Here is a 26,533-nt window from a genome sequence, read left to right on the forward strand (position 1 = left end):
ATTTTCAAGTTTTGAGCGATACAATAATTTGAATAGTATATTTAAACAATGTTCAAATATTATTAAATTATTATTTTATTACTTTATAAAAAGTTGAAATTTTTAATCATGCGTTTAATTTGGTTAAGGTTGTTTTTAAGCTTGGTCTGAAATACCGGCCGATCTTCTAATAGAATTGAGTTTAGAATAAAAATAGCACTTCTAAGTGAATCTTAGAAAAGATCTAGCCCGAATTTTTTAAATACTTAAGATTTTTATCCAAATAATTAGAATAGAAACTATGATAAAGTTCATCACAATTAATATTATATTGTTTAATATCTTGTCATGATAAATTATATTAAATGAAAATACTTTTTTGAATATTTAACACGATTGAACATATATCGTTTTTTCAACGATATAACGCTGATAGATTTTATTAATTTTTGAATGAAATATAATCAGCAATACATTTGTCTATATTTTCGATTTATTGTTGGTAAAATTTTCATGATAAAAATCACTAAAAATGACATTTTCAATTACTTGAATATTTATCATATTGAAAATTGTTATTTAATAATAGTGAATATCGTAATATATAAAAGTTGATTTTCTTATATAAAATGTCCTTCTCGATACATATATGTGGTTTATATCCTACATTTCTTTTTTTTTTATTGATTTATTATTCAATATTATAGTTTATTATTTTATCGATAAAATTTTGTACATTAAACGAGTACATTATTAGTGGCGCCATCTGCATTATTACGAATACATTACATTTGACGTAATGATATGTATACCGACAAGTTCAATAACGTTCTGTCACTTAACCTATAAGATTGTTAACTTGAATGGCTCGAAATAAATATTGCTTCGAGGCCTGATTTTTATCAACGAAAATGAATAACATCGAAATTGAAGATTTTTATCATCACGACTTCACGACTGCTACAGAATGGGAGGTCTTTATTGCACGTTTAGAAGAAATTATGCATGAGTGGAAAATATCTGATAAAAGAAATGGTCCATCTTTGAAATCTGGCGATTTTGTTAATTCTCAATGGAAAAACAATACGGAGAAAGTTCATTTTGCAGGTATTCTTTTAATTATTATATTCTTTTATATATTTTTATACATATATACGATCTATAATAGAGCTAATAAAACATTTGATAACCCCCTTCTACAATCCATATTTTTTTTTGTGTTAATTCTCTAAATTATATTTTAGATGTTGAATTTACATTTAAGCATTTTAGACTTGTAATAGAGAATGTTGAAACTATGAAAAGTTCATTGGAAGATGAGGACGACGAAAAAACTGAATGTCAGAAGGATATATTCAATTCTTTTAATGATTTTGCTCGTATAGATCAAGAACATTTAGAAATAGCACCTTATTTTGGAATCAGAGAGTTTCTTGTTTTGGTGCCAGGAAAAAGAAATCCTATAATAGAGGAGACACGTATGAAGATTTTATTAAGTTCTATTACAATTGCTGCTAATAATACAAATTGGTAATGGTGTTCAATCGACATTAAATGTATGGTTCAATGATATTTTATTAATACATTTTCATCATATTTTAGCGAAGTACCTATCTTTGTACAGGTACAAGAATCATGGCAAAAACTGTATCTTGGTACAAGCGTAGGTAGAGGCAGCTCCGTTAATTTCGAGATGGTACATCTGAAAAAAATACCACCTCATTGTAAATATCTTACTGGTGTGTAAATTTTTTTTACAGTTTTATCTAATTAATTAATTTACATAATGAATTATAATACAAAAATGTTGTTGTAGTAAAATGTTGAATTATTATATTATTATTTGTATAAGTTTTATTAGAAATGTATGGAATTATTTTAAAAATAAAAATTATTTGCAGGTTTGCTTGCTGTATTCAAACAAAAAATCACAGAAGGCTATGGAGTGAAGTTAAATCCAGTATTAGTTTCAGTGAGATTTTCGTATTTACTAAGGGATTGGACATGCAGTACTTGGACACAGCAACCTCCAGATTTTGATTTTATGCAAGGAGAGACACTTGGAGTAGCAGAATTAGGAAAGCTTCCATTTGGAGCAACTTTTGATCCTGTTGGGTAAGATGATTATATGTAGAGACATAGAAAAAGTCTTTCTACATGAACTTAAGGAAAGTAGTCTATTCTTGAGTTTGATATATGTTTAGGGAACTTCATCTATATACCACATGGCCGCAAATGTCAGAGCACGTCGTAGTAGACAGTGAAGGATTCACTGATTTAGAACCACAGTTAGCACCAGAGTGGTCAGTTCAAGTAACAATGGTAGCTTCTCCGGCTTGTTTACTTGGAGATTATTTAACAGATTTTCTACATTTATGTAATGATCAGAGAGCTATGGTTGACTTGCTAGGTGAGAATGCCATGTTTCTCGCCGATGATGAGAACAATTTGAGTGCTGCATTTAATATATTAAGTGAATCAAGAATTCCTACAATTTCTTCTGTCATTGGTAAAGGAAACACGAAAAAACCAAAGAACGTGGAAGGTCCAATTACTGAAGAAATATTGATGCCTATATTGTATTTTCTTTTTCCCGATACTGAAGATAATCCTGTAAGTATAGAATTTTATTGATATTTTACTTGTTCCTGTGAAATAATAATTATATGAATTTCTTCAGAAAACACCGTACGGTGATATGAGCATATATTACGAGGAGGAACAGTGGAAAGGAGTAAAGACATGTATAATTGACAGTTTAGTATGGCGTCTTGCAGTTGTAGCTTCACATTGCACACATAATCTAGGTGGAGCCACAGCATTAGCTCAACTTTGGCACGAGTTCGTTCAGGAAATTAGATTTCGTAGAGAATCGGATATTCTTATACCAGGGTGAGTAATTTTATTGATTCGTCAAGTGATTAGAAAAAAATTATTGATTTTAATCTCTAACGAATTTCAATGCATTTTTAATCAATTGACGATAATGCACTTAACTTTTCAGCGTGTATATCTATAGATTCTATTTAAAAATATTTAACATTCGTTTAGGACAGAACGCTTGTTCCGTCGAATGCATTTCACCTCGCGATGCAGTCTCTTTGGGTATAAATACGTTTAGCGAATACTTATTCAAAACAAGATCATAGTTCGAATGAACCAATGAACAATTGTTTGGCTCGTTGATACATATTACAAGTACCTAAGTCATACAATTTATAAAAATGATCGTTACGATGAACAATAGCTATCATTCGATTCGATCGGCCTTATTGCTAACTTAGTCTAATACGAATACGTTGTTGTACGTTGATACATCGAATCGCATAAAATCAAACGAACCGACTGAACACAAGTTTGTAAAACCGATGATCATACTGGCATTAGACCGCTTCTCGTAGTTGGATTACGTGTCATGTATATGTCCATATCATGATCGGTCCAATTATTTTCATCGTAATTATTCAACGTATGCGTGGAGTCAGCTAAACTATAGCGACTGCCAGGCCTTGGAGGATTTTGTTCCAAGGTACGATTACGTGATCTTGGGCGTTGTCTTCTCGAGGAAGCATGAGAGGGCATATGATTATTAGTATAATTATTGCGCGACATTCTATCGGAAGCTGCTGCTAACGATTGACGTGACTGACGTAACTCTAGAATCAAAAAATCACTCATTAATCCTTATTAATTTAACGTTAGAGAACTAATATTTTTTTTTTTTTTTTTTTTTTTTTTTTTTTTTTTTTATTAAATACCTGGTCTAGAGTTTACGAGATTAGATCCTAAAGTCGTGTTAGCAAAATATCGTGTAGAGTTATTAGAGAAACTATGTTGTGATTGGCCATCAGCAACTGAACGTGTAGATACTTTACCACCATAGTGGCCTGTTTGAGAACGAACATCGTCGATGCAAGAAGCTCTAGTAATCGAACCTAAGATTAGAAATAATAAATGTATTAATTTTACATCATTTATCAGTTAGATAAAGTAAGAATATTCATACCTTGTCGATCAACAGGAAAGATTCTAGGTCTCGGTATACTTCTGTTACTATAAGCCGATACTTGATCCCATTCCTTTTGAGCATTGTAAGCACTCAAGGTCGCCATAGAAGACAGAGGTCCTCCTGGACTTGGCGTTGGACCACCGGTTGAGCAACAATTAACTGGCAAGCCTGCTATAGGGCCACCCATGTTAGTTTGATCTATACTATGAAGTGTATGAAGTTTACGAGCTCTTCTTCTATTAGCAACCACAAAGATTATTACTGCAACTACTATAGTCGCACATATTGCTGCACTAGCAGCTATAGTGATTTTGTCCATATTAGAAGTTGGTGAATTTTCTGTTCTAACTTCTCTGCATTGTTGATAGGGAACATTTGCTGGCGTAAGATTGGTCTCTTCCAACGAAACGACACATACTATGATGCATTCCTGTAAAAATGAACAATTGATCATTGATTTATTTTTATTCATTTTGGATTTAAATCTAAAGTATATTCTACCTGATAGGGTACGTTCTTTATTTTAAATTCACGTTCGCTAGCATCAAGAGGCGGAGCTTGCTCGAAACTATCATCTCCAAATAATCGATAAATCACACGAAATCCTAAACTCTTAGGTGCTTTTGTGTCCCAATAGATAATCACTGAATTATCCTGTCTAAGTACATCCTTCACTATGATATCTCTATCATTTGATTTAGCTTTATAAAGAGGAGAACCAAGAACCAAAGGAGGTCTTGGTTGATGTTGCTGAGGTTGATCCTGAACATGTCTAGGTGGAGTTAAAGTAGTTCTCATTATAACTACATTTCCTGTTCGAGCTGCAGTTGGTCTGTTAGTCGTCGAAGTAAACATAGTAGATGTTTGAGGTGCTTCAGTCGTTCTTTTAAATTCTGTAGTTGAAAAGATTGTTGTTGTTGAAGGTGTAGTAGTCGATGTACTAGTTGTTGTGGTGGATATCTGTGGTCTTATCGTTGAGTGATGAGTAGCAACACCTATATTATCACTTGGACCTGTTGGTTCTCTAGTATCGACACTTTCAACAGTGCCAATTCCAATAATTTCTGGTGTTCTTTCACATGTCATATCTAAAATGATTATCATCGAGTTAACAAGAAATCTTTCCGAGAACGGTCAAGAAGATTTAGTTTTCTTACCATTTATATCGATGTTGTAAAAATTCTTTTCTTGTAATCTATGTGGACTACCACAAAATGGTGGTTTACGTTCGCGGCTGGTTACTTGAAGATCCTTAGTCTTAATCCAATCGACGATCCAACGTAATTTGCAATCACATACAAGGAATCTTCCTCCCAAGCTCAGTCCTCTTAGAGTACCATTCAATCTAGCCAATGCTCGTTCTGGTACAGTGGATAAAGGATTTCCATCGATAGCGAGAAGTGTTACCGATGGATTACCTTGAAAAGCATTCACTGGTAACTCCGTTATTAGATTGAATCCGATGTCAAGTACCTGTAGAAAATGAATTATTAAAATCCTTGATAATAAGATTAGATTTTTATCATCTTTAAATTTCTACCCTAAGATCATGAATACTGTTGATTGCAGCAGTTGGAAAATCAGGGATGAGATTGTTTAATAAACTCAAAGAGCTTAAAGTATTTCTGACGCCATAGAAAGCATTTGGTCCGATATTTTGGATCAAGTTTCTCTCAAGATTGAGACCAGTCAATGAGTCTAGTCCTTCGAATGCTTTGATACCAGCTGATCCAGGTAATTCATGTATACTGTTTTGAGATAGATCCAGAAAGGCTAGAGCTTTGAGACCTCTTAATGCTTCCGGTACTTTTTTTTGTCGGGTACCTTTAAGATTAAGATTTTTCAAAGTCGCTTCTAAACCTCTAAAGGCACCTGATGAGAGAGTAACTTCATTGTCAGACAATTTTAAAGTGACCAGTTTCAATCCAATAAAGGCATCATCTGGAACTTTTGTAATCTTGTTCATTGATAGATCTAACACTGTAAGATTCTTCAAAGTCTTCAACGTATCAATAGGTATTTCTATCAGTTCGTTATCTTTAAGATTAAGACTTTTCAATGAATTTTCTTGATCTTTGAATGCTTCAGGTTCAACTATCGAAATACGACAACCCGATAATTGTATGTTATTGATTCTTAGCGCTGAAAGAGATCCATTCTTTAGAGTACCAATGGTACTGTTATTAATGTAAAAGAGATCAACGGTGATCTTTGAAGCGTATCGTTTCATAGCCAATAGTAGTTGACCGTAATCAACGATGTCACATTGTACTGATAGTTCTTTAGCAAGATTATAATCACAGATGCAAGAGTTTTCAAGTTCTGCGACACTTTGAGCCCAAGGGCAGACTGAGGTTGCATTCACGATGTATATCGTGCCTGCCAAAAGCAATAACGTCTTGATCGTGAGCGTATCTGAAAAGAAAAATTTGTTTTTTCAAAAAAAAAAAAAAAAAAAAAAAAAAAAATTATTGAAGATTTTTATCAATTTTTTGTAACAAATTTTACAGCGTAAAGTAATATTTTTCATTGACTACACTTTTGACAGATAGATAATTTAAATGATTTAACTTTTTTTTAGATACATGATTTAAATTACATACATGATTGATTAAATTTTTTGATAGATACATCTATGTTAAAAGTTTATCAGGATAAAAACGAGATATATTACGTGTTCTAAGATTATAGAATCATAGAAAAATTCTATGTTAGATCATTGCAAGTTGTTAAGACGGCTTTGGAAAATCGTTGGCGACGATGAAAACTGGACTTGTGCAGTCTTGAAAGGCTCGTAACGAAGCAGAGTCCATAGGGCATAGACCGAACCCGTTACGAGTCAATGGCCGGAGTATATGCGTGTTCTCGGTTCAATCTTCCTATCGATAGGACACGATAATCGTAAAAATCCTTTTTTTTTGTGTCGTCGAAAACTTTTAATCATTTAAAATTGTGTAAAAAGTAGATTTATATAAAGTGTCACGATTAGAACGATTATGAATTTTTATTAAATGAAATAGTTAAATGATTTATATATATATATATATATATATATATATATATATATAAATATTTAAGAATGTATTACATATTTATTATATAATTTCTTATATATATATAAGAATTCGATAAAAAAAATATATATATATACATATCGAGTGAAAGTAATCCAGTTTGGTCTTTTAGTACGCGATTGCGTTTAGATCATTCACAGCAATTAGAACGGTCGAAGATTTTCTTAGGACAGTTTCACTATCTCTCACCATTCTCACGTCTTCTCTCTCTCTTTCTCTCTCTCTATTTACTTACGCAGAGCTAACTAGGAAAAGACCTAATTTCGATCTCTATCTTGTTTCTCTTCTTTTCGACTTGGTTATTACTCTATCGGGCAACGCAACACGGTTTCAAACTTTACCGGTTACTTACATACGTATATGGGGAGAAACAGAACATTTCTTCGTTACTGAAAATCGTTGCAGCGTGTAAGGGATCGCTCGTAATACGCTCGTGGATTCTGGTTTACACGCACTCTGCCGATCTAGTTGTATCTTTATTTCTTTTTTATTTCTTTTTATTTTTTTTATTTTTTTTTTTTTTCTATAATCCTTTCGACAGTTTTTATTCATCCTATTTCCATTGCCATAACAAATTGTTAGAGTTGAAACTATTTCCTTTATGTTTGAAATTAATTACTCATTTTAATTATTTTTCTCTGCTATGTACTTTTTAGATCGTTAATTAATAAAAATTATAAAAATGTCGATATTTTCGTCTAGAATCTGTAAAAATTTGATCGATTAACGTCAGAAATAAAATACTTTTCGTTATAATAATTAATTTTGGTGAATGGAGTCGGTGGATTAATTGACAAAAAGAAATTAAATTCACATGGGAAAAGTAACGAACGTCTGTGAGAATAACTAAGATATTTCCCGTTTCTAGTACGATGAAGTTAGGCGATAGCTTTTAACCTGCTTTCGGTTAGAACAATTCTTAGACACAGTAAGTCACCTACATTAAGCTCAAGCGTGTGCACATTCCTTGCATTCGTGTACAATGAATGGAGGGAGCTATTTGGAACCTTTCACTCGTGCTTCACTTACGGAAGAAGAGCGACAATCTGTCCCAATTGTGACTCAGAATAATCGTCACATTATAATTTCTTATATACATATATTTTATATTTATCAGTAATCAAACATTAAGAGAGAGAGAGAGAGGGGAGAGAGAGAGGTATTATATTGCTAGACATTCTTTAGTATATTGCGTCAAAAAGATTTCATTTGGGTCTTCATTCGTGGAATATGATTATTTAAAATTCAAGGTAAATATGTCCACGATCGAAGAGAAATTTATAATTTGGAACATAGTGATTGAAAAATAAATTTTCATTTTATTTGCGGAGTTTGAAAACAAAAGAAGAAAAAAAAAATAGAAATTTCTTTTTATATATTTGTTAACGCGATCTAGAAAATGTTTATTATATATCTATATATAGACATTAGGATTTCTCCGGAAATAGTTAGTATTTGAAAAATTGCTCTTCTCATCAGTTTGGATCTTCATAGCAAAAGCAAAAGAGCTACTGGCTAAGTTAATTAATTACTTAAATCAAGTACCGTTGCAATACGGATCTTGGAACACTTGTTAACGAGAGCAGAATAAAAATTAGCTTAAATAACCGTAGATTATAGCATAATCGACTCTCATACGAATTATATATATATATATATATATATATATATATATATATAATTATATAAATAATATATATGTACATATATATATGTATGTATATGTCATGTATATGATTATTATATTCTCTTCTCATTTTTAGGCAGTAAAAAAAGAAAAGAAAAGAAAAGACTTTTTTCGGAATAAATGGGTTTAACATTTTCTTTACACGTCTTTTTTTTTTTTCTAAATAAATTCTAATAACGGATTGTGCGCGGCATGTTTTTATCGAAGCCGGATTTGTTCGTTAAGTTAACCATCAAGATACTTATCTGTTACGCTCGTTAGCAGCAAACCGATCTTGATAGACACATCAATCAGTAATTCGCGTGTTAACATTATCAGAGTATGACCAGTTGAAGTTTTCTAGAGGTTGTGTTAGTGTCAGTAACCTTGGAAATATATGAACGAAGATATTTATCAAGATTAAAAAAGGAAAAAAAAATATATATATATACATCATTATTAAAATAAGTATTAACTCATTTTCTATTAAGGATTATATAGAGGAGACAGAAAATGGATTCACAAAATTAAATATTAATTTTGAAAGAATCTTTCAAGTGTTACATCATTTTCCGCACGAGATCACAATGTAATATTGATTATAAAGTAAAATAAGAGTTAATCGTATTACGTAGAATGTTATTGAACTTTCAGTGTGTGTGTTTGTATCGAAAAAAGTATATAATAATTGACGGTATCATTAATCTCATCCCATCTAGCGTAAAAAGAGGTATTAGATTATGAAACAAATTATAACGATTCTTTCATGAGTAATTTGTAGTTATTTTTATCATTGATCTTATGAATTTTTTTCTGATCATTCGGGGATCAGTCGAAGAAAGAAAAGGATATTAATGATTGTGTTGTTAAAAAAAAAAAAAAAAAAAAAAAAAAAAAAAAAAAAAAAAAAAAAAAAAAAAAAAAAGAGCGAAAGTGCATGAAATGTAGATTTTTACGATTAAGTATTTTCTAATACAACGTGATTAGGAACGATCTTACAATTTATGTTTCAAAGTCTATAGGATTTCCTATAGTTTGGAGATTAGATAGATTGAAATATACATGTATAGTACACGTGCACAGGGTGCAACTAACTTGCTTAGGAATCTAAAGCCTTTCACTTTCGTTCCCTTTTGACTGTTCGTCTCTCTCTCTCTCTCTCTCTCTCTCTCTCTCTCTCTCTCTCTCTCTCTTTCTCTCTCTCTCTCTCTTTTTTTCTTTCTCTTTTATTTTTCCCTTCTTTTTTCAACGTAAGATCGAAATATATGATAAAGATTTCTACTAGATATACTAAGAAGTATATTAGAATGAGTGGTTTGATTAACTCTGACTTGTGGTTAACAGTATTTATCTTTCATTACAATCGATCACTCACACAGTTCTCACGCTAATGTTCTACTTTTTTTTTTTTTCTTTATTTTTGTACTTTTTGTTTTGTTTTTAAGATTCTAGCACTAAATGCACTTATCATGTTCGCATTATCCTGTTTCGTTCGAAAGTAACTTATGACCTCACCGTCCTTTTATGCTAATCATTTAAATGATATTAAAATATATTCGAATAAATAAGAATTCTTAATGTATTCGAATAAAAAAAAATTCTCGAACGGGATCTATGTGAGAGTAGTTTGATAAATATATTATAAAGTGTTGGTGAATCCTTGGGTTGGTTGCGTAAATTCTCTTACGTCTACCATTCATCTCGAACGTTATACGAGAAAGTGGAAGAGATTTCTCGAGTCGAATCGAATTCTTAAATACTTCTTGCGAGTCCTCAGGAATTAGATATTATGTTCCTAGTTATTTTTTTTTCTATTTCTTTTTTTTTTTTGTCGATGCTATGATTTTATTTGTATTTTTAATTTATTATTATTATTATTATTATTATTATTATTATCATTATTATTATTATTATTATTATTATTATTATTATTATTAGTATTATTATTATTATTTTTATCTCTGAGATAAATCTCGTTCTTCTTTCAAGTAAATGCATTCATTCTTTTTTCTTTTTTTTGTTCATTCGTTCGTTCACGTTCATGATCATTTTTATACTTGGAAACGAACAATGGAGAAATTGCATCGTATATGTAAATAGTAAAGAAACGAATGAAGCATACTCGTCTAATATGATAGTAATTTTTAAAAGAGAAATTTAATGATGAAAGAATAAAGAAAAAAGTTAAGAGGAGTTTTTAAGTATTTATGTATATATGTATATATCTGTATATATAAGTTTTTTCAAAAACAGACAAATCGGAATATTGCGAATAGCCTTATATTATTTACATTCTGCGCGCTCATTCTTTTCATCTAGCATGCAATCCGCGTAAACTAATGGAATAAATTAATTCCACGGAATTTCTAGAATGAGTGGATTTCTAGTCGCGTGCATTATCTTCATGACCGAACGAAAGACTTTTTTTCTTTTGTACTTTTTTTTTTCTTATTTATTTATTTAAATCGTATGCATGTTTACAAATGTAGAAATCAGATACAAATTGTATATCACGATCGTTTACTTAGATCCTTTTCTTTTGATAAGTAATTTAATTAGCTTATGACCTATCAAAGTATTACATCAGATTTTAAATAAATGATTTATAGATTTTTTTTTTTTTTTTTTTTTTAACAAAATTTTGTATAAACTAATTTCAGTTATCTAAAAAAGTTTTTAAGTATTAAGTTAGTTAATAAAAGTAACGTTAGAATTTTTAATATTTTCTATCCAATAAATTCTATTTTCCAATTTTATATATTCTGTATTATATATTCTATCTAATATCTATATAAATAATAATATATAATGTAATATAATACAAAATTATAAAAATATAGTAATATAGTAATTGATCAATGTTTGTCAATATAAAAAATACAAATTATAATTTAAATATAAAAGTATTAAAAATTCTTTGATATATTTAATGATTGGTTAATCTAATATATAATTTACCGTGCAATATGTACAATATTCCATAGAGACTGTCTTCTTTCTCGACCTACCAAACTTTCCATATGTTCGTAACGGTCCCAGCTACCAATCGGCACAGTATGCTAACCGACTATCTAAGTACTGTTACCTGCTCCATCTCGCAAAACGCATACACGCGAGTAACGTGCTGGCAAACAAGGAACTCTTTTCATATGTGACGATTCTATCAACATCGATCTCTTAGCAAATACATATATAAGAAGAAATATTCATGACAAGAGAGAAATCAGTATCTTATAAGCGTATGATAATGTTTTTGACGATTGTAATAGAATTTCATCATGATTTCATTAGTATTTTTTTCTTTTTTAATTAGTACATAACTTCAATATTATTATTATTATTATTATTATTATTATTATTATTATTATTATTATTATTATTATTATTATTATTTATTAAACTATGCATATTTTATTAATAGACGTCTCTTTTTAATTGTTATTATTAATATTGTTAATAGTCGACAATTTAGTCTCTTTCTCTTTCTCTCTCTCTCTTACTCACTCTCTCTCCCCCCCCTCTCTTCTAGTTATAATTAGGATTGGTCATCGTTTTACGAATAGTTTCTAAACTTGGTAGTATTATTCAGTAGGTTTCAAATGTTCGTATGTATATGTTTAAAGTCATCGTAAGATGTAGCGCGGATGTGCATTAAAGTGGCTCATGAACAGAGTACACCATGCATGCAAATTAGTAACGAAGTCCTCATTTTCTTTACCGTTTTACGATTTATTCATGAAAAAGAAAAAAAAAAAAGAAAACAGAATCATTTAAACATTTACTTATCTAATTTATTTATTTGTTGATAAATATATAATATCGAAGAGTATTTGATTTGATTTGTTTTGATTGAAATATAGTAATTGATATCTATCGAATTATTTTCTAAGGAGAGATAACAATTTAAAAAATTTACTTTTTTCGGAGTTAGAAATTTACTAAAAATGATCTAAAAGTTTATTTTTCGAAATCGAAATTGGAATGAAAAATAAATGGAAAATGAGATAAGTCGCAAATCATTTTTAAGATATAGATAACAATATCGATCGTTTTTCCAGTCGGTTTCGCTTCGTCGACGCTCGCTTTTCTATCGAGAATGTCCGGCAAATCGAGATATCGAATAGGTTTCAAAGTTTTCCGACAAATTCGAATGTCTTGTTTCTACTATACGACACGATGCCGATCCCGTCGAATTCAACGACGCGAAACATTTATTTTCGCGCCAACGAACGTTTTCCGAATCAATGGAGAATCGATTGTCACTCTTCTTCTTCTTCTTCTTTTTTTTCTTTCTGGTGTTAAATAGACCGAGATCGAATCAGGAATCGAAAATCGATTTGATACAATCGTTTTTATTTATGTGCTTTAGAAATATCTGAGGCAGAATTTGTTCTTCGTTAGAAAGAATAATATCTAATTGTACATATGCAATGTTTTATTTTAAGTATCGTTTAAACATTATGAAACAGGATGGGCTTAAAATTCCTAGATGATTTTATTACTCAATTATTCTTTTTCGCAGATTACTTTTTGGACTACTTTTTTTTTCAGATTATAAAACTACAAAGTCTAATTGATTTGCAAAATCACTTAGGAACTTTTCATCCAGTCCATTTAACTTAAATATTATTTATCTTATAGTTTAGAAATTATTATTATAAGCAAAGTTTTATTCTTTGGAAATGGTATATATATATATATATATATATATATATATATATATATACGATTGCTGACAACATTATTTGATATTTAATTTAGAAACAAAATAGATTGCTTAAATTTATCACTAGGTATATTGACTTACATAAGTAAGACTTACATAAGATAAAATTCTTATTTTATAGCACATATAATTCCTTTTATTTCTGTATTTGCAATTCTTGTTTTTAATCTCTTTTTCTTAAATTTGCATCATACTCGTAGAACTAATGCACTTGCACCCGTTATCTCGAACGAAACGGATTGGAAAGTGCTATAACGAATTGATAGATAGAGTATATCTTTTATTATCTTCAAAAATATACGATCACATTTGCGAACTTAAATGTAGAAAAAAGAAAAAAAGAAAAAAGAAAAAGAAAGCAAAATGGCATATTTGATTTGACGTTATAAATTAGAATACACGTTATAATTTCATTCGCATAAAAATCACGATTGACCTAATCCGGCTTCTTACAATGCATTCTTGTAACATTTCGTAAGCATTACTGTGAAGAAGATGACGCTCGTTTCGTATTTCTCAAGCCTGTAGGCATTAATTACACAATACCGAATCGCAACACACACGCGAGTTTGTAATATAAAATAAATGACACGTGAATGATTTTTTTTTTATGTTTCGTTAATAAAAATAGTCCTTAAAAATTGACAACGTTTACGTTTTAATATATTCAGTATTAAGTTCATTATTACATTCTTAAATAAAATGTTTCATTTTTTTTTTTTTTTTTTTTTTTTTTTTTTTTTTTTTTTTTTTAACAAGATGGAAATGTCTTTTTATAGTGCTACAAAGAGGACTAATCCATCAGGAAGATAACTTTCCCTTTGATAACATTATTTTGATATCATTAGTATATTTTTATTTTATTAGAGAGGAAGAGAGAGAGAGAGACCCATACTTTTATTAGACATTAATATCGAAAGTAGTTGTATTAAATATCTTTTACGTTCCTTATATCATGTTAATGAACGGAACGTAAACCGGTTTATCGTAACTGATATTATAAAAATTAAATTGTAAAAAGGAATGCTAATAAGAAGTGTACTTAGTTATATACGCGAGTGAAAAAACAAAAGAAGAAAAAGAAATGATTTCCTTTGAAACTAGTACGGTACACAACGATAAAGGATATTGCAAGGCAGGACACGAAATATCATTCGTCTCTTAAGTCCATTCATTTTGTTGTTCCACATATTTCTCTTTCTTTAGTCATTCGTGTGAGAAATCTGTGTCGATACTTCTTGACTCTAATAAGTATTGCTCTCGTATTTGTATTTGTTCGTTGGCATAGAAAATCATGTACGTGCATAAGATATTTAGAATAAAAGGAAAAAAGAAAAAAAAAAAAAAATAAATAAATGATATTTTAAATAATCGGAAAACTCTCGACGTATAAATAATCACAATTTTCTTTTTTTTCTTTTTCTTTTTTCTTTTTCTTTTTTTTTTCTCTATCCTTTCACTCGCGAAAAAGTCTAATTATATGCTTTTATTATGCTCATTCATTTTGATGGTGAGTCATGAGAGAAACATTGAACAATAGGAAAAATGTGGAGAGACGATGTTAGTACAAAAATAAAGAGATTGGAATAAAAAAGAAAGAAAGAAAGAAAGAAGGATGTAATATAGTAGGGGAGGGGTTTAATTATGGGTTGAAAAAGTTGTCAAGTTAACGACGTAACTAGTCTTCTTTGAGTGAACCGGAACTGTTAAACTTCACACCATAGATAAGATTGTATGTGTATGCAATTGTTTTATTCCGGTGAAACGCTTCTTCCGGTTATATAAATATTCTCTTGAATTATTTGGACGGTAGTTTGAGATAATCACGTGTGGAAATCATGCGTGAATTCTTTGCGATTAAATCGACTTCTTTGCTTATGATTATGTAATGATAATTATGTAATCAATGTGGTGAACAGTCATTAGAAAGATTAAGATTAAGATCGATCGATCGATGTATTTTTTATTTTCGTTTCGTTCGTGAAATAAAAATAAAATGGAATGATTATGATTTTTATTTTATTTTATTTTATTTTATTTTATTTTATTTTATTTTATTTTATTTTATTTATTTTTTTTCTTTTTTCTAAAACCGATAGATAAATTATTCTCGTTGTAATTTAGAGATTAAGTTCGATCTTGATCGTAAAAAGAAAACAAAATTCTAATTTTTTTTTTCTAATTCATTTTTTAGATCATTGAAAAGTTACTCCTTATTCATCATAATTTAAGAAGTAAAAATTTATCGATTGATTTGTTAGCCTAATTATTTAGCTTATGCCCGTGCATCCATCGGTATTCGTAATTACATTGGTAGTCTCACGACGGAAGTTAAGAAGCGCTTCCGGAAATGAGAGCTCCGACGTTCGCGACTAACTCTATTTCCCTCGGCCTTACCTAGATGTGGGTTAGCATTGGGTCATAGCAAAGTTCAAAATGATTTTTTACGATGTCACCGATTAAAATAATAATATTCAAACTCAAAATTATTAGAGATTAGGTAGAATATTTTTCTCTAAATTTTTTTCAATTTAATTTATTACTGCAATACATTTTTTATTTTATTGTTAAAAAAAGAAAACAAAAAAACTGATTGCAACTACAGTTTGCGAACCACTGGATTCGCGGGAAGTTTTCGAATAAGAAAAAAAATTTTTTTCTTTTTTATTTAACGATTAAACGACTTTCGATCGTACGAAAACGTAAACATCGAAAATTATTAACTTTGTGTTCAGTTTTTTTTTCTTTTTTTTTCTTTTTTTTTTTATTATCTTATCGAATAAGCTTTTGTCGGTTAAACGTTCGATTAACTCTTCAACTTTTTCACGTCATTGTTTAACGTGAAATTCGACGAGTTCATAGAACGCAATAAATATTAGAAACTAACTCTCAATCGATTATTATTAAGGATACGCAGAATATACGTTTAGACACGGTTATTTCCTTTCGATATCGTTGAAAGTAAAATGCGTATTGCGAATGTAATTCTGATTATTTTTTTCTTTATCTTTTTTTTTTTTTTCTTTCCTTTTTTTTTTTTACAAGTAATAACTATTTTGTGAGCCGGAACAAAAGAAAGTTATATTGTAGACTATGTTTTTTTAAAACCTGTACGCAATAAAAGAAAGAGTGAAAAAGTGTTAGAAGAGATGAGAAATATAATAATGTCTTAAATCAAAATTAAATACTTAGAAACTTTTGACCTTCAACCTGTATTTTTTTTTGTAATTATATTTAATAATAAATTTATAAAAAGAAAAAGTAAAAGTTTTTAAATAAAGATAAATCTGTTTAAATATATTTTTCTCTTCCTTTTTCTTTTTCTTTTTTTTTTCTTTCTTTTTTTTTAAGTAAAATTATACTTTATAAAGTTTCTTATTCATTCTAAATAGATATTGTTTAATATATACAGAATGCATATCATACGTTCCTCGTGGTTACAATAAACTTAGAAAAATGAATTCCTGTACTTTCAACATTCACTTTTGCGGCTGATCAGCCGTACTATGCGAGAAACGCGACCGCAAAACGCAACCCTGGCCACATGAAGGGGGCGAGTACAACACCTTTCTAAACAAGATCTAATAAATTTTCTATTCTTTATTGAGAACTAAGAAGAATCATAGAAAGGAAAAAGATGGTTAAAACAAACCACTAGAAGGCTACGATTACACCGCAAAGAAAACGTTCAAGTACGTCGAACGATCGATATATAAACAAATTTATTTCTTTTTAATTATTATTATTATTATTATTATTGATCTCTTGAAACATATAACCACAGTTCTATATTATTCAATTTTTCTTTTTTTTTCTTTCGTTTTTTTTTGTTGAAACGATAAAATTAATATGATAATTGTTCTCTTCTCTAAATTCAATCCAAATAAGGTGATAAAAATGATGTCTCAAATTATATCTAAAATTACCTCGACAGAGTATCTATATCATTTGTTACATTATTGTATTATGTAAATTAAAAGAATGTGTACGTGCACAGGTGTCTTCTCAACCCAATGACGCGAAACTTTCACTAACACGACCGGTTGTTATCTCTTCGTTCTTTACACCATAAGCTAGAGATTTATATCATGATTTGATCCTTTCTAGAATATCCTATATATTATCATTTGTCTATTTGTCACATTATATTTAATGATTAAATCTTTATAATTTTTATCAAAAATAATAATCACAAACAAATTTCTGACATTTATCTTATAAATTTTAACAGCGTTCTAGTTTTTTTTCTCTCTCTCTTTTTTTTTTTTTTTTTTTTTTTTTTTTTAATAAATATAGATATAGAAAATAATATATATTAATGTAAGAATCGAAGCGGAAGAACCACGGTACGGTCTGATGATCATACGAATATCTCGGACAAACGGATCACTTATCGCCATGCTCGTTGAACGTTTCACGTGCAAATCTTGAAAGATTTCTCCGCGATGATAGCTATAAGTACAATCCCAGCTGATCATAAATCGTAATTCTTTATTTGCATGTAAATCGAATTCCTTGAAACATATATCATGTAAAGATATTATCATCGGTAAAAACCGATAGAAGAATATATTTCGTTTCTATCATAGAAGATTTTAAATTATAATTTGATAATTAGTTAATTAGAATTATAATTATTAAATTAGAATTCGATAATTAATTAATTCTCTGTAATCAAAAAAAAAAAAAGAAATGCGTTAATAGAATACTTCTAGGATCTTTTTTTATTTTGTTATTTTTCTTTTTTTTTTTTGAATAAGACAATTTTTTAAATTTGTCAAAACTTTTTAATCGAAATGATATAAAGAAACGATTCTATATGGCGTTTATTGTTCGAAAGGAAACATCGCATAGACTATAGAACGTTGGTACTGTCCCGTAGCATGGTTCAAGGACGGACGGTATAGACCGAAGACGATAGCCACAAGATACATGCGTGGGTGCATTAACCCTTCGAAGTTCATGGCAAAGTAGATAGAATACCAATGTGTCCTTTATAGTTTATACTAACTAACCTTTGATCAATCTCGATTATCTTTAATATATTCATTTTTGATCTCAAATCGATCGATTTTATTTTTATCCGATAAAACATTATAGATGTATTTATAAAAAATAGAAAAGCGAACAAAAAGAATTACAAATAATCTTGAATTCTTCACATTACTCACTCATTTTTTTCGTCTTCCAATAAATATCTTCGTTAAAGTTGTTATAGACATGAATTTCCTTCACGATCCATGATAATCTAAATCAAAAATTGGATCCTCGAATATGGACTAAGGTCCGCTTTCATGCAACTAGCACGGCGATACCTTCGACCTTCAAGAAATTCCATCCACATCGATGATAATAAATTAAAGAATTTCAACTTGATATTGGTGGAAGATATTTTAAAACGAATCGTTGATTATTTTTTACACCTGCTCTTTTGCACCTTCACTAAATATTTTTTGATAAAAAATTTCTTTCTTTTTGTTAACTCACGTTAAAATAAACACGACACAAAGTTTTCTTGTTCTTTTCTTTTCTTTTTTTATTGTTATATTTATCGAAAAGGTTGAGATCGTATAAGAATAAAAAAAAAAAAAAATGGAGACTGACCGGTCCCTCACCGTTAACTTCTCCTTTCGAACTCACATTGGCATCGAGGTTTTGTACTCGACTGCGACAAGTCTTCCTCAGACACTGTCCAATCCCCCTAGAATCCTGTCTCCTGCCTGAACGAACGAACTGTTGGAGTAGGGTTGTTTAAAGGTAGGCATGGTAGGAGGATACACCTCTCGAAACGGAGAATCTCCTTCAAGTAAACCTGCTCGTATAATCGTTCCCGAGGAAAGCGGAAACAGTTGGTCGAAATTGAATAAGTTAATATTTTTTCTTTTTCTTTTTTCTTTCTTTTTTTACAATTAGTACTATCAACAATTATTTTGTCATATTAAAATATATCTCATACGTATCTCGGATAAAACAGGAATTTATTATTAATTGATCATATGTATATAATAAAACAAAAAACAAAACTATATATAATGTCTTGAGCAAAAGACATGATGAAATTTTATAAATAAACAATTTTTTATAAAAATAATTGAAACTTCATTTATTTAAATTGGTTAATAAATATAATGTTAACATTGTTCATTCGATATTTAATATTACAACGTTTGTGTATTTTTAATAGAAATAGAGGAAAAATAATTTTACATAATTATTAATATTTGAAATGATTTATTTGGAAAAATTTTTGTTAATCAGTTTTATAATAAAAAATAAGTGAAAATAAAATATGAAAAGAATATATATACATATATATATATATTTTTTTTTTAAATAATACTGAGAACTTTAATTCTTTTCCTTTTGCGTTTTATAAAAGAAAAAGTGAAAAGGAAAGTTAGATAAGAATTTTCCCATTGATTATCTTACAATGTGCTTACATTAGAAATTAGCATTAGATCTGATAAATGACGTCATTTGTATTACTTGTTGGTAATATGATAATGTAAATAAGATTAAAAGAAAAGAAAAGATTCGAGGGAGTTATAAATCGATTCTGTTTAACAAACTAAGTGTCCGACTGAGACGAGAAAACCAGTTTCACCGTTAACTTTTGTCTTGTTCGAATCAACTTCGATACTTCGGTCATCTCGTAATAAAAAAAGTATTAAGAAAATTCGTCTTATATATATGGTTCAGCGGATTAATGTTTTCCAAAAAATGTTCACATAATTTTATTCTAAAAGAAAAAAAAGAATGACAAAATTTTGAGTTTAATATTTGAGTCTGATGTTGAGTTTGATACTTATCTTTTTCATTTTTATTCGTTTAAATTGTTTTAGTATCGCTCCTGGTTTCCCAGACTCCGTTAGAACCTGTTTGTTACATCAAAAATTACAGGTACATCTCTTCTTCTTTTTTTTTCATTTTTTAAAATTTGTTGAACAATGTATTATAATAATAATTTTATGATTAAAGATGATGAATTGTTGTATTGAAAGAAAAAAATCTAGAGAAGATTCGATAAATAGATCTCAGAGTGTAGAATACGAAGACTTTGAAACAGGTATAATAGCAGTATGTTAATATATTAATATTAATAATATAATATAATATATTATATTATATTATATTATATTATATTATATTATATTATATTATATTATATTATATTTATATTCGTAGAATCAGAAGAAGAAGAATTTTTTGAATGTACAAGTGAAGTAGAATCAGAAAATGTAGGAACAAATGCCCAAATAAAAGCAAAACATTTGCTATGGAACAAACCAGCTGGAAGATTAACAAAACATCCTTCTTTAAGGTATTAACAAATGATCTCTTTTAATTAATTTTTTGAATAATTAATATTTTATTCGACAATAAGAGGATAATATAACGAAATTTCTAGATTATTACAAACAGGAGATCCCCTTTATTTACCTGTAACGCAAGAACCTGTTCCAAAAACGGAAGACCAATTGGAAGAAGACGCTCAAGTAATGATGCAGCTGGGAACCGACAAATATGCGTCGGAAATGCGAGCTCGTATGATGAGCGCCTCGTTGCTTTCCGACATGGAATCTTTTAAGGTATATTGCTTGAATAAATATTTAAAGAACAGATGATATTTAAATAATAGCTATAAAGAAAATAGAAAATATTAGAAAGGAATTTAGAAATGTAAAGAATTTAGAATTGTAAAGAATTTATTTAATTAAAAATTTTAATCACAATTGAGTTCATATCTAAAAAAATTTAATAAAATATAATAAAATGTATAATAATATATTTTATATAAATAGGCAGCAAATCCAGGTGCAATATTAGAAGACTTCATTAGATGGTATTCTCCTCGAGATTGGATAGAAGATAAAGGAACCAATGAATGGGGTCAACCAAATGGTCAGCTAACACATCTTAAACATATATGAGATATATTTAATATATCTATATGTAAATACACACACGCGCGCGCGCGTATACACAGCACAGGCATATACATATATACACACAAAAGGACTTTAAACATATATTTAAAAAAAGAACTTACATTATTATTATTCCTGATGAATAATATAATGAAAAAATATCTAGGTCATCTCTCACCAAGAATGTTAATTCCTGAGAATGCATGGTCAACAACTTGGGCATCGGCTCAACCAGTACCAGCCCATCGTCAAAAACGATTATTCGATGATACAAGAGAAGCCGAAAAAGTTCTTCACTTTCTAAGCTCAAGAAAACTCGGTCAGGTCGCACGACTTCTTTTACCGTCCTTAACGCATGCTGCGCTTTATACTTTAAATTTACAAAAGCAAGAGGCTTTACCAAATTTGCCAGATGTTGCACAGAGTATATTAAATAAATTGCAATACGTTACAAAACCACTACATCAGAAATTACAGCTCTACGAAGTGAGTCTCTTAAAAATAAATAAATTTCTCTATTGTTATATTGATAATATATATATATATATATATATATATATATATATATATTTTTTTTTTTTTTTTCTTTTTCCATTTTAGGAAATAACACGTGATATAGAAGGTGTAGAAGCTTTAGTCGCACAGGTCAACTCATTGCAATTGAAATTAGGTGGAAGTGACGATTCTAAAGAGTTTACAACATTTTTGATAGAATTAATGAGAGGAAAGGAAGTATTTGTGCCAGATGGACCTAGAGGAAACATTGGCGCTCGTATAATGTCAATGTTTCGAGATGCTCAGAAAGTAAAATGCATTTAATATTTTTGTATAATTGTTTAAAGAAAAAAAAAAAAAAAAAAAAAACTTTAACAAAAATAAACATGTCGATATAATTTTGTAGGCCGTACATATGATGACCTCTGTAGGTACGAGTCATGAAGGAGATACAAGTGGAGATAGTAAATACAAATCATTCCCAGAACCATCCTGGAAGGAATTTATATTACGGGCAATAACGACAAGACCTTCAGTGGCTTTAACATCACAGCCACAAAGGATGTATGCGTGCCTTAATCGAGATTCCATTCGTCTGGCTGGTTCATTCTCTGAAGATACTGTATTTCTATAGTCCATAATTGAGGTAATTTAATTATAGGATTTGATATATTATTTAAATATAGATTGTATACAATTTTTCTAATGTTTACTGTATGTTATATGTTTTTTTTACAATAATGAATCTTATTTCTTTACATTTTAGATACATTCTTTTATATATAGTTTTAGGAAAGATGAAGTTGTGATATATGATGTACTATAGCTATGTGATGTAAACTGTTAGTATACAACGAGTTTGTTGCAATATTTTTTGTAAAGTTTATATTTGTTACTTTTTATACAAATTTCCAGCTGTCTAATGAATCATAAGTCTTTCTTTTTTTTTATTATTATTTAAAAAATAATATAATAGATACTATGTACACACACACACACACACACACACACACACACACACACACACACACACACACACATTAATACATAACAAGAACTTATATAAACAACGTACTATTGAGAATCGAATATATGTAGTACGTATATAATTATTCAATAATAACTATATTTATTCTAATAAAAATATAGTCTTTTCCAATTTTGGTTTGGCAAAAAGGAAATTTTGTACAACTTCGTCAATTTCTTCCAGAGCTAATTGAGCATGTAAACGTAGTACTGGATCTTTATCGGTATCTCTTAAATGTTTTAAACTACGATATAAAATAAGCAAATCTTTGCTAAGATCGGTTAAAACATGCTTTCCTAATCCACGAACTAAAAGATTGATGACTAATACTGCTGCTCGACGACATTCAAGTGCTTTGTCAGTTTCTAAGATACAATTAATGCAGTAGAGTATCTAAAAATTTGTAAAAATTATTTTCGATTATTTCACATAATTTATATATTTTTAGATATTAAAAATAATAGAATTTACTTTATTTACAAAAATTACCTCTATGATAATATTTCCAAGACGAAAACCTAATACTTTACAAAGCTCTCCAAGACAAGAAAGACTTGATGCACGTACTAATGGATCCGGATCACGTGTAGTACATAAAAATCCATTAATAAGTATATTTTTATGTGTCAATGTCATTTCACCTGTAAATATTATATTTATAAGAGTACAGTTATCATTTTCGTTCAAGTCATATAAAAAGATATATAAACACTTTTACCTAATCCTCTTGTTGTTTTTACTAATATTTCACCAAGTTTTATTCTATTTTCTACAGAAATATCTCCACTTGTAATTCTTTGAGGCATGTTAATGTACTCTTGAACTAATGTTTCTATTACTATTTGAGGATATGTTACAGCCAAAGAACACATACCGTTTATTGCAGCAAGATAAATGAAAGAATCTTCGTGTTTCAAATTTTCCTATAGCACAATGAAAATCTAAGTATATATACACACTTATTATAGGAGTACAAAAGATAAAGAGATAATAAACTCACTTGAAATAGGCGTAAAAGAATTGTTTTTCTAGCAACAGCAAATGGATCCTTTGTTTCAATTAATTTTGTTAAAGTTATGATCCCATGAGCACGTACTGGAAGTAGCGGATCTGACAAATCTCGAATAGCTTCTTCAAATTTATTAAATTTTTTATAATCTATAGATAAATCTTCATAATGTATTTGATTAAATTGCTGTTTGCTTTCAATGAATTGAAGTATTTCCTTCATAAGTACTACCAATTGTGACGAAATTGTGGAGTTATTAATTTGTTCTTTTAGAAACTTTGCGAATGATTCAAAATGTGTTCGATTCAACATTTTGCTTTCAGAACTTAGAATCATTTTGATCAACATTAAACTAATATATATAATTTCATAATCATCGTTTTCAGTATTATTTTGATTTTTAATTACTTTCTCATTAAATAAGGATTTGATAAAATTTAACAATGGTTCGGGATTCTTGAGTTGTGCTTCTTGAACAACAGATTTGTTTGCCAAATGTGATAGAAGTTTAATAGCAGCTAATTGCTTTTCAATGCGTTCTATTATGTCATGAGATGTTTCTAATGTATTATTGCAGGACCATTTTGTAGAATTTGATAGAGACATCAACAAATAAGAGAATAAATTAGTAATAAGTACCTCATTAACAGATATTAAGTCAAACAAACTATCTGCAAATTCTTCATATGCTAAATTCTTTATGGTTCCAATAATTTCAAGTCCACCATTAGATCCAAATTGTATGGATATATATTGTCCAAAATTTTCTTTTATATTATATCCAAGGAATGCAGAAAAAAGATCATCTTGTAAATTTTCATCGTGCAGAAGCTTCAATAATAATTGTCTCACTTTGTTCCTTAACAAGCAAGTACTAGATCTTATTTTGTTATGAATACAAAATAATGGAATAGCTATAGTCGATATAAGCTTGTGAGGCAAAGATTTAAATTTTGCCTCTGTTGGTGCAAAACAAGTCATAAGATTTTCAATACACGTGTTCAATTCGCATTCAGGTACTATTATTTCTGTCTCTTTTTCATGATCCAAGTTTGTTATTAATAAAGGCTTCATTATAATATTAATTATATTTTTCTCACAAATATCAGGATTACTTTCATAAAGAGCTATTATACAGCTATTAGCTATTATTGAGTAATGATTAATCTGTTTTAATGTTAAAAGATTCAGAAGCTAAAACAAATGTATATATTTGTTATATTAGACAAACAATAATATTATTGAGTCATAATAATTTACAGAAATATTATATAATTATATACCTGTGGACATATAGCTTCATAATATTTATTTTTATTCATTTCATGTGATGTAGCAATTAATCTAGCAAGTACATCTAATTTGTTCCAATCAGTTCCAAAATCTAATGTATCATTGCACAAAGTGGCAATTAATGACACGACTCCATTAGGTTGCTGAATTTTTTCAATTAAATGTTTTCTAGTTATTCTACGAATCCACATTGGTGCTTTTTGAATTCCCAGAATAATCATCAACTCCTTCATAATTATATATTGTGGGCAATTATCAAATAAAGTTAGTAATTCAGATAAAAATTGTTTCTGATCGTTTTGTAATTTTTTATGTAAATCAATAGTCATTATAAATTGTTCCTTATTCATTTCATTTTCTTGTTTCAAAGGTAATTGTTCTTCGTTAGGTTTTGTTAAAGGAGCATATGATAATTGTAGCAATGCTGCAATTAATGGACCAAATTGAGAAAGAACAGCTGGCCGTAAAAGACTTCCATTGTAATATTCAATAAGAGAACGGCTTGACAAACATAATCTCTCATATTTCTGTAAAATGGATGTCTTTTCTTCTATTAATTTTGAAGCTCTAGGACATAACTTTTTCATATCGATACCAATACCAGGTAACAAGCATGGTATAATTCCTATTGATACTATTAACTCTATTGCAATTTTAAATGTATGATATTGTTGAACACTAATACAGTCGTCGTGATTGATTTCATCTGTTATCTGAATCTTTTTTAATATATACGTAATAGTTTGAATATATTTGTACCTATAATATAGAAAAATTCAAATATATCTTAGTTCATAATATAATATAATTAATCATTAATAAAGTGATAAAATTTATGATATATATATATGTATATATATATACATACCTTATATCTACATAATTATTTGCACTATCTTTATCACCAAATATTATATACTTATCATTTTTTGATAATAGAGGAAGTGTCTTGTCCAAAATTTGTTCTAATTTATTTTCGAAATCATTGGCTTCTATAAACGCATAATCATATATAGATTTTAAATATAAATTTTAATGATACATTATAGAAGAAAAGTTTTATCAGTATACAATATATTTACCAGTTTTATCTGTTGTTAATTTATACAATATTTGAGAATAATCTATTTCTTTTGATTCTTTCATTGTTTAATCCAATATCCAAACTTACTGTAGTTTTCGTTTCACCACAGATAAGTACATTCTACATTAATCTGTTAAATTATAATATTAACAATAAAAGGTTAACATAAATAAACGCATTGCAGAATAAATGCACTTAATTTCATTATTATGCCGTCAGATGGGCTAGTGTCGCGTCATCTAT

General features: G+C 28.8%; 3 protein-coding genes across 7 annotated transcripts; 1 reads left to right on the forward strand and 2 right to left on the reverse strand.

Moving 5' to 3' along the window:
• Positions 1-797: 797 nt before the first annotated feature.
• LOC124428573 (rab3 GTPase-activating protein catalytic subunit) lies at positions 798-23,389 on the forward strand. Of its 4 annotated transcripts, none has more exons than XM_046972803.1 (15): positions 798-1,086; positions 1,224-1,509; positions 1,582-1,718; positions 1,881-2,094; positions 2,184-2,592; positions 2,660-2,871; positions 20,297-20,354; positions 20,433-20,520; positions 20,640-20,775; positions 20,863-21,043; positions 21,257-21,356; positions 21,549-21,868; positions 21,983-22,186; positions 22,284-22,523; positions 23,088-23,389. In XM_046972803.1, exons 1-14 carry the CDS (start codon positions 891-893, stop codon positions 22,509-22,511), a joined length of 2,769 nt encoding a protein of 922 aa, XP_046828759.1. In that variant the 5' UTR covers positions 798-890; the 3' UTR covers positions 22,512-22,523; positions 23,088-23,389. The 4 variants fall into 4 exon arrangements, with proteins under 4 accessions (XP_046828759.1, XP_046828758.1, XP_046828760.1 ...); XM_046972802.1 differs by lacking the exon at positions 23,088-23,389 and adding an exon at positions 22,644-22,917; XM_046972804.1 differs by lacking the exon at positions 23,088-23,389 and having other exon boundaries at positions 2,184-2,389; positions 2,495-2,592; positions 22,284-22,917.
• LOC124428574 lies at positions 2,881-19,472 on the reverse strand. 2 transcript variants are annotated; one of them, XM_046972806.1, is made up of 8 exons: positions 19,059-19,472; positions 18,626-18,702; positions 5,529-6,403; positions 5,146-5,461; positions 4,490-5,076; positions 3,986-4,418; positions 3,738-3,914; positions 2,881-3,635 (listed from the first exon to the last, which is right to left on the reverse strand). In XM_046972806.1, the coding sequence occupies exons 2-8, from the start codon at positions 18,627-18,629 to the stop codon at positions 3,352-3,354; spliced, it is 2,676 nt and encodes an 891-aa protein (XP_046828762.1). In that variant the 5' UTR covers positions 18,630-18,702; positions 19,059-19,472; the 3' UTR covers positions 2,881-3,351. The 2 variants fall into 2 exon arrangements, with proteins under 2 accessions (XP_046828762.1, XP_046828761.1); XM_046972805.1 differs by having other exon boundaries at positions 18,626-19,472.
• Positions 22,736-26,500, reverse strand: LOC124428572 (transport and Golgi organization protein 6 homolog). Its single transcript, XM_046972800.1, has 7 exons — positions 26,289-26,500; positions 26,075-26,198; positions 25,197-25,965; positions 23,905-25,107; positions 23,623-23,827; positions 23,394-23,545; positions 22,736-23,297 (listed from the first exon to the last, which is right to left on the reverse strand). Exons 1-7 carry the CDS (start codon positions 26,350-26,352, stop codon positions 23,007-23,009), a joined length of 2,808 nt encoding a protein of 935 aa, XP_046828756.1. The 5' UTR covers positions 26,353-26,500; the 3' UTR covers positions 22,736-23,006.
• Between the last annotated feature and the right edge of the window lie 33 nt (positions 26,501-26,533).

Source organism: Vespa crabro, chromosome 13 (assembly GCF_910589235.1).
Source record: "Vespa crabro chromosome 13, iyVesCrab1.2, whole genome shotgun sequence".
NCBI lineage: Eukaryota > Metazoa > Arthropoda > Insecta > Hymenoptera > Vespidae > Vespa > Vespa crabro.

Coding starts and splice junctions, on each gene's coding strand:
- LOC124428573 (XM_046972803.1), top strand. CDS start 891: ATGAATAACATCGAAATTGAAGATTTTTATCATCACGACTTCACGACT. Junction 21,044..21,256: donor CCGACATGGAATCTTTTAAG/GTATATTGCTTG, acceptor TTATATAAATAG/GCAGCAAATCCAGGTGCAAT. Junction 21,357..21,548: donor TGAATGGGGTCAACCAAATG/GTCAGCTAACAC, acceptor AAAAATATCTAG/GTCATCTCTCACCAAGAATG.
- LOC124428572 (XM_046972800.1), bottom strand. CDS start 26,352: ATGAAAGAATCAAAAGAAATAGATTATTCTCAAATATTGTATAAATTA. Junction 26,199..26,288: donor ATTAACAACAGATAAAACTG/GTAAATATATTG, acceptor ATGCGTTTATAG/AAGCCAATGATTTCGAAAAT. Junction 25,966..26,074: donor AATAATTATGTAGATATAAG/GTATGTATATAT, acceptor TCTATATTATAG/GTACAAATATATTCAAACTA.
- LOC124428574 (XM_046972806.1), bottom strand. Junction 5,462..5,528: donor ACAGTATTCATGATCTTAGG/GTAGAAATTTAA, acceptor CATTTTCTACAG/GTACTTGACATCGGATTCAA. Junction 5,077..5,145: donor TTACAACATCGATATAAATG/GTAAGAAAACTA, acceptor TAATCATTTTAG/ATATGACATGTGAAAGAACA.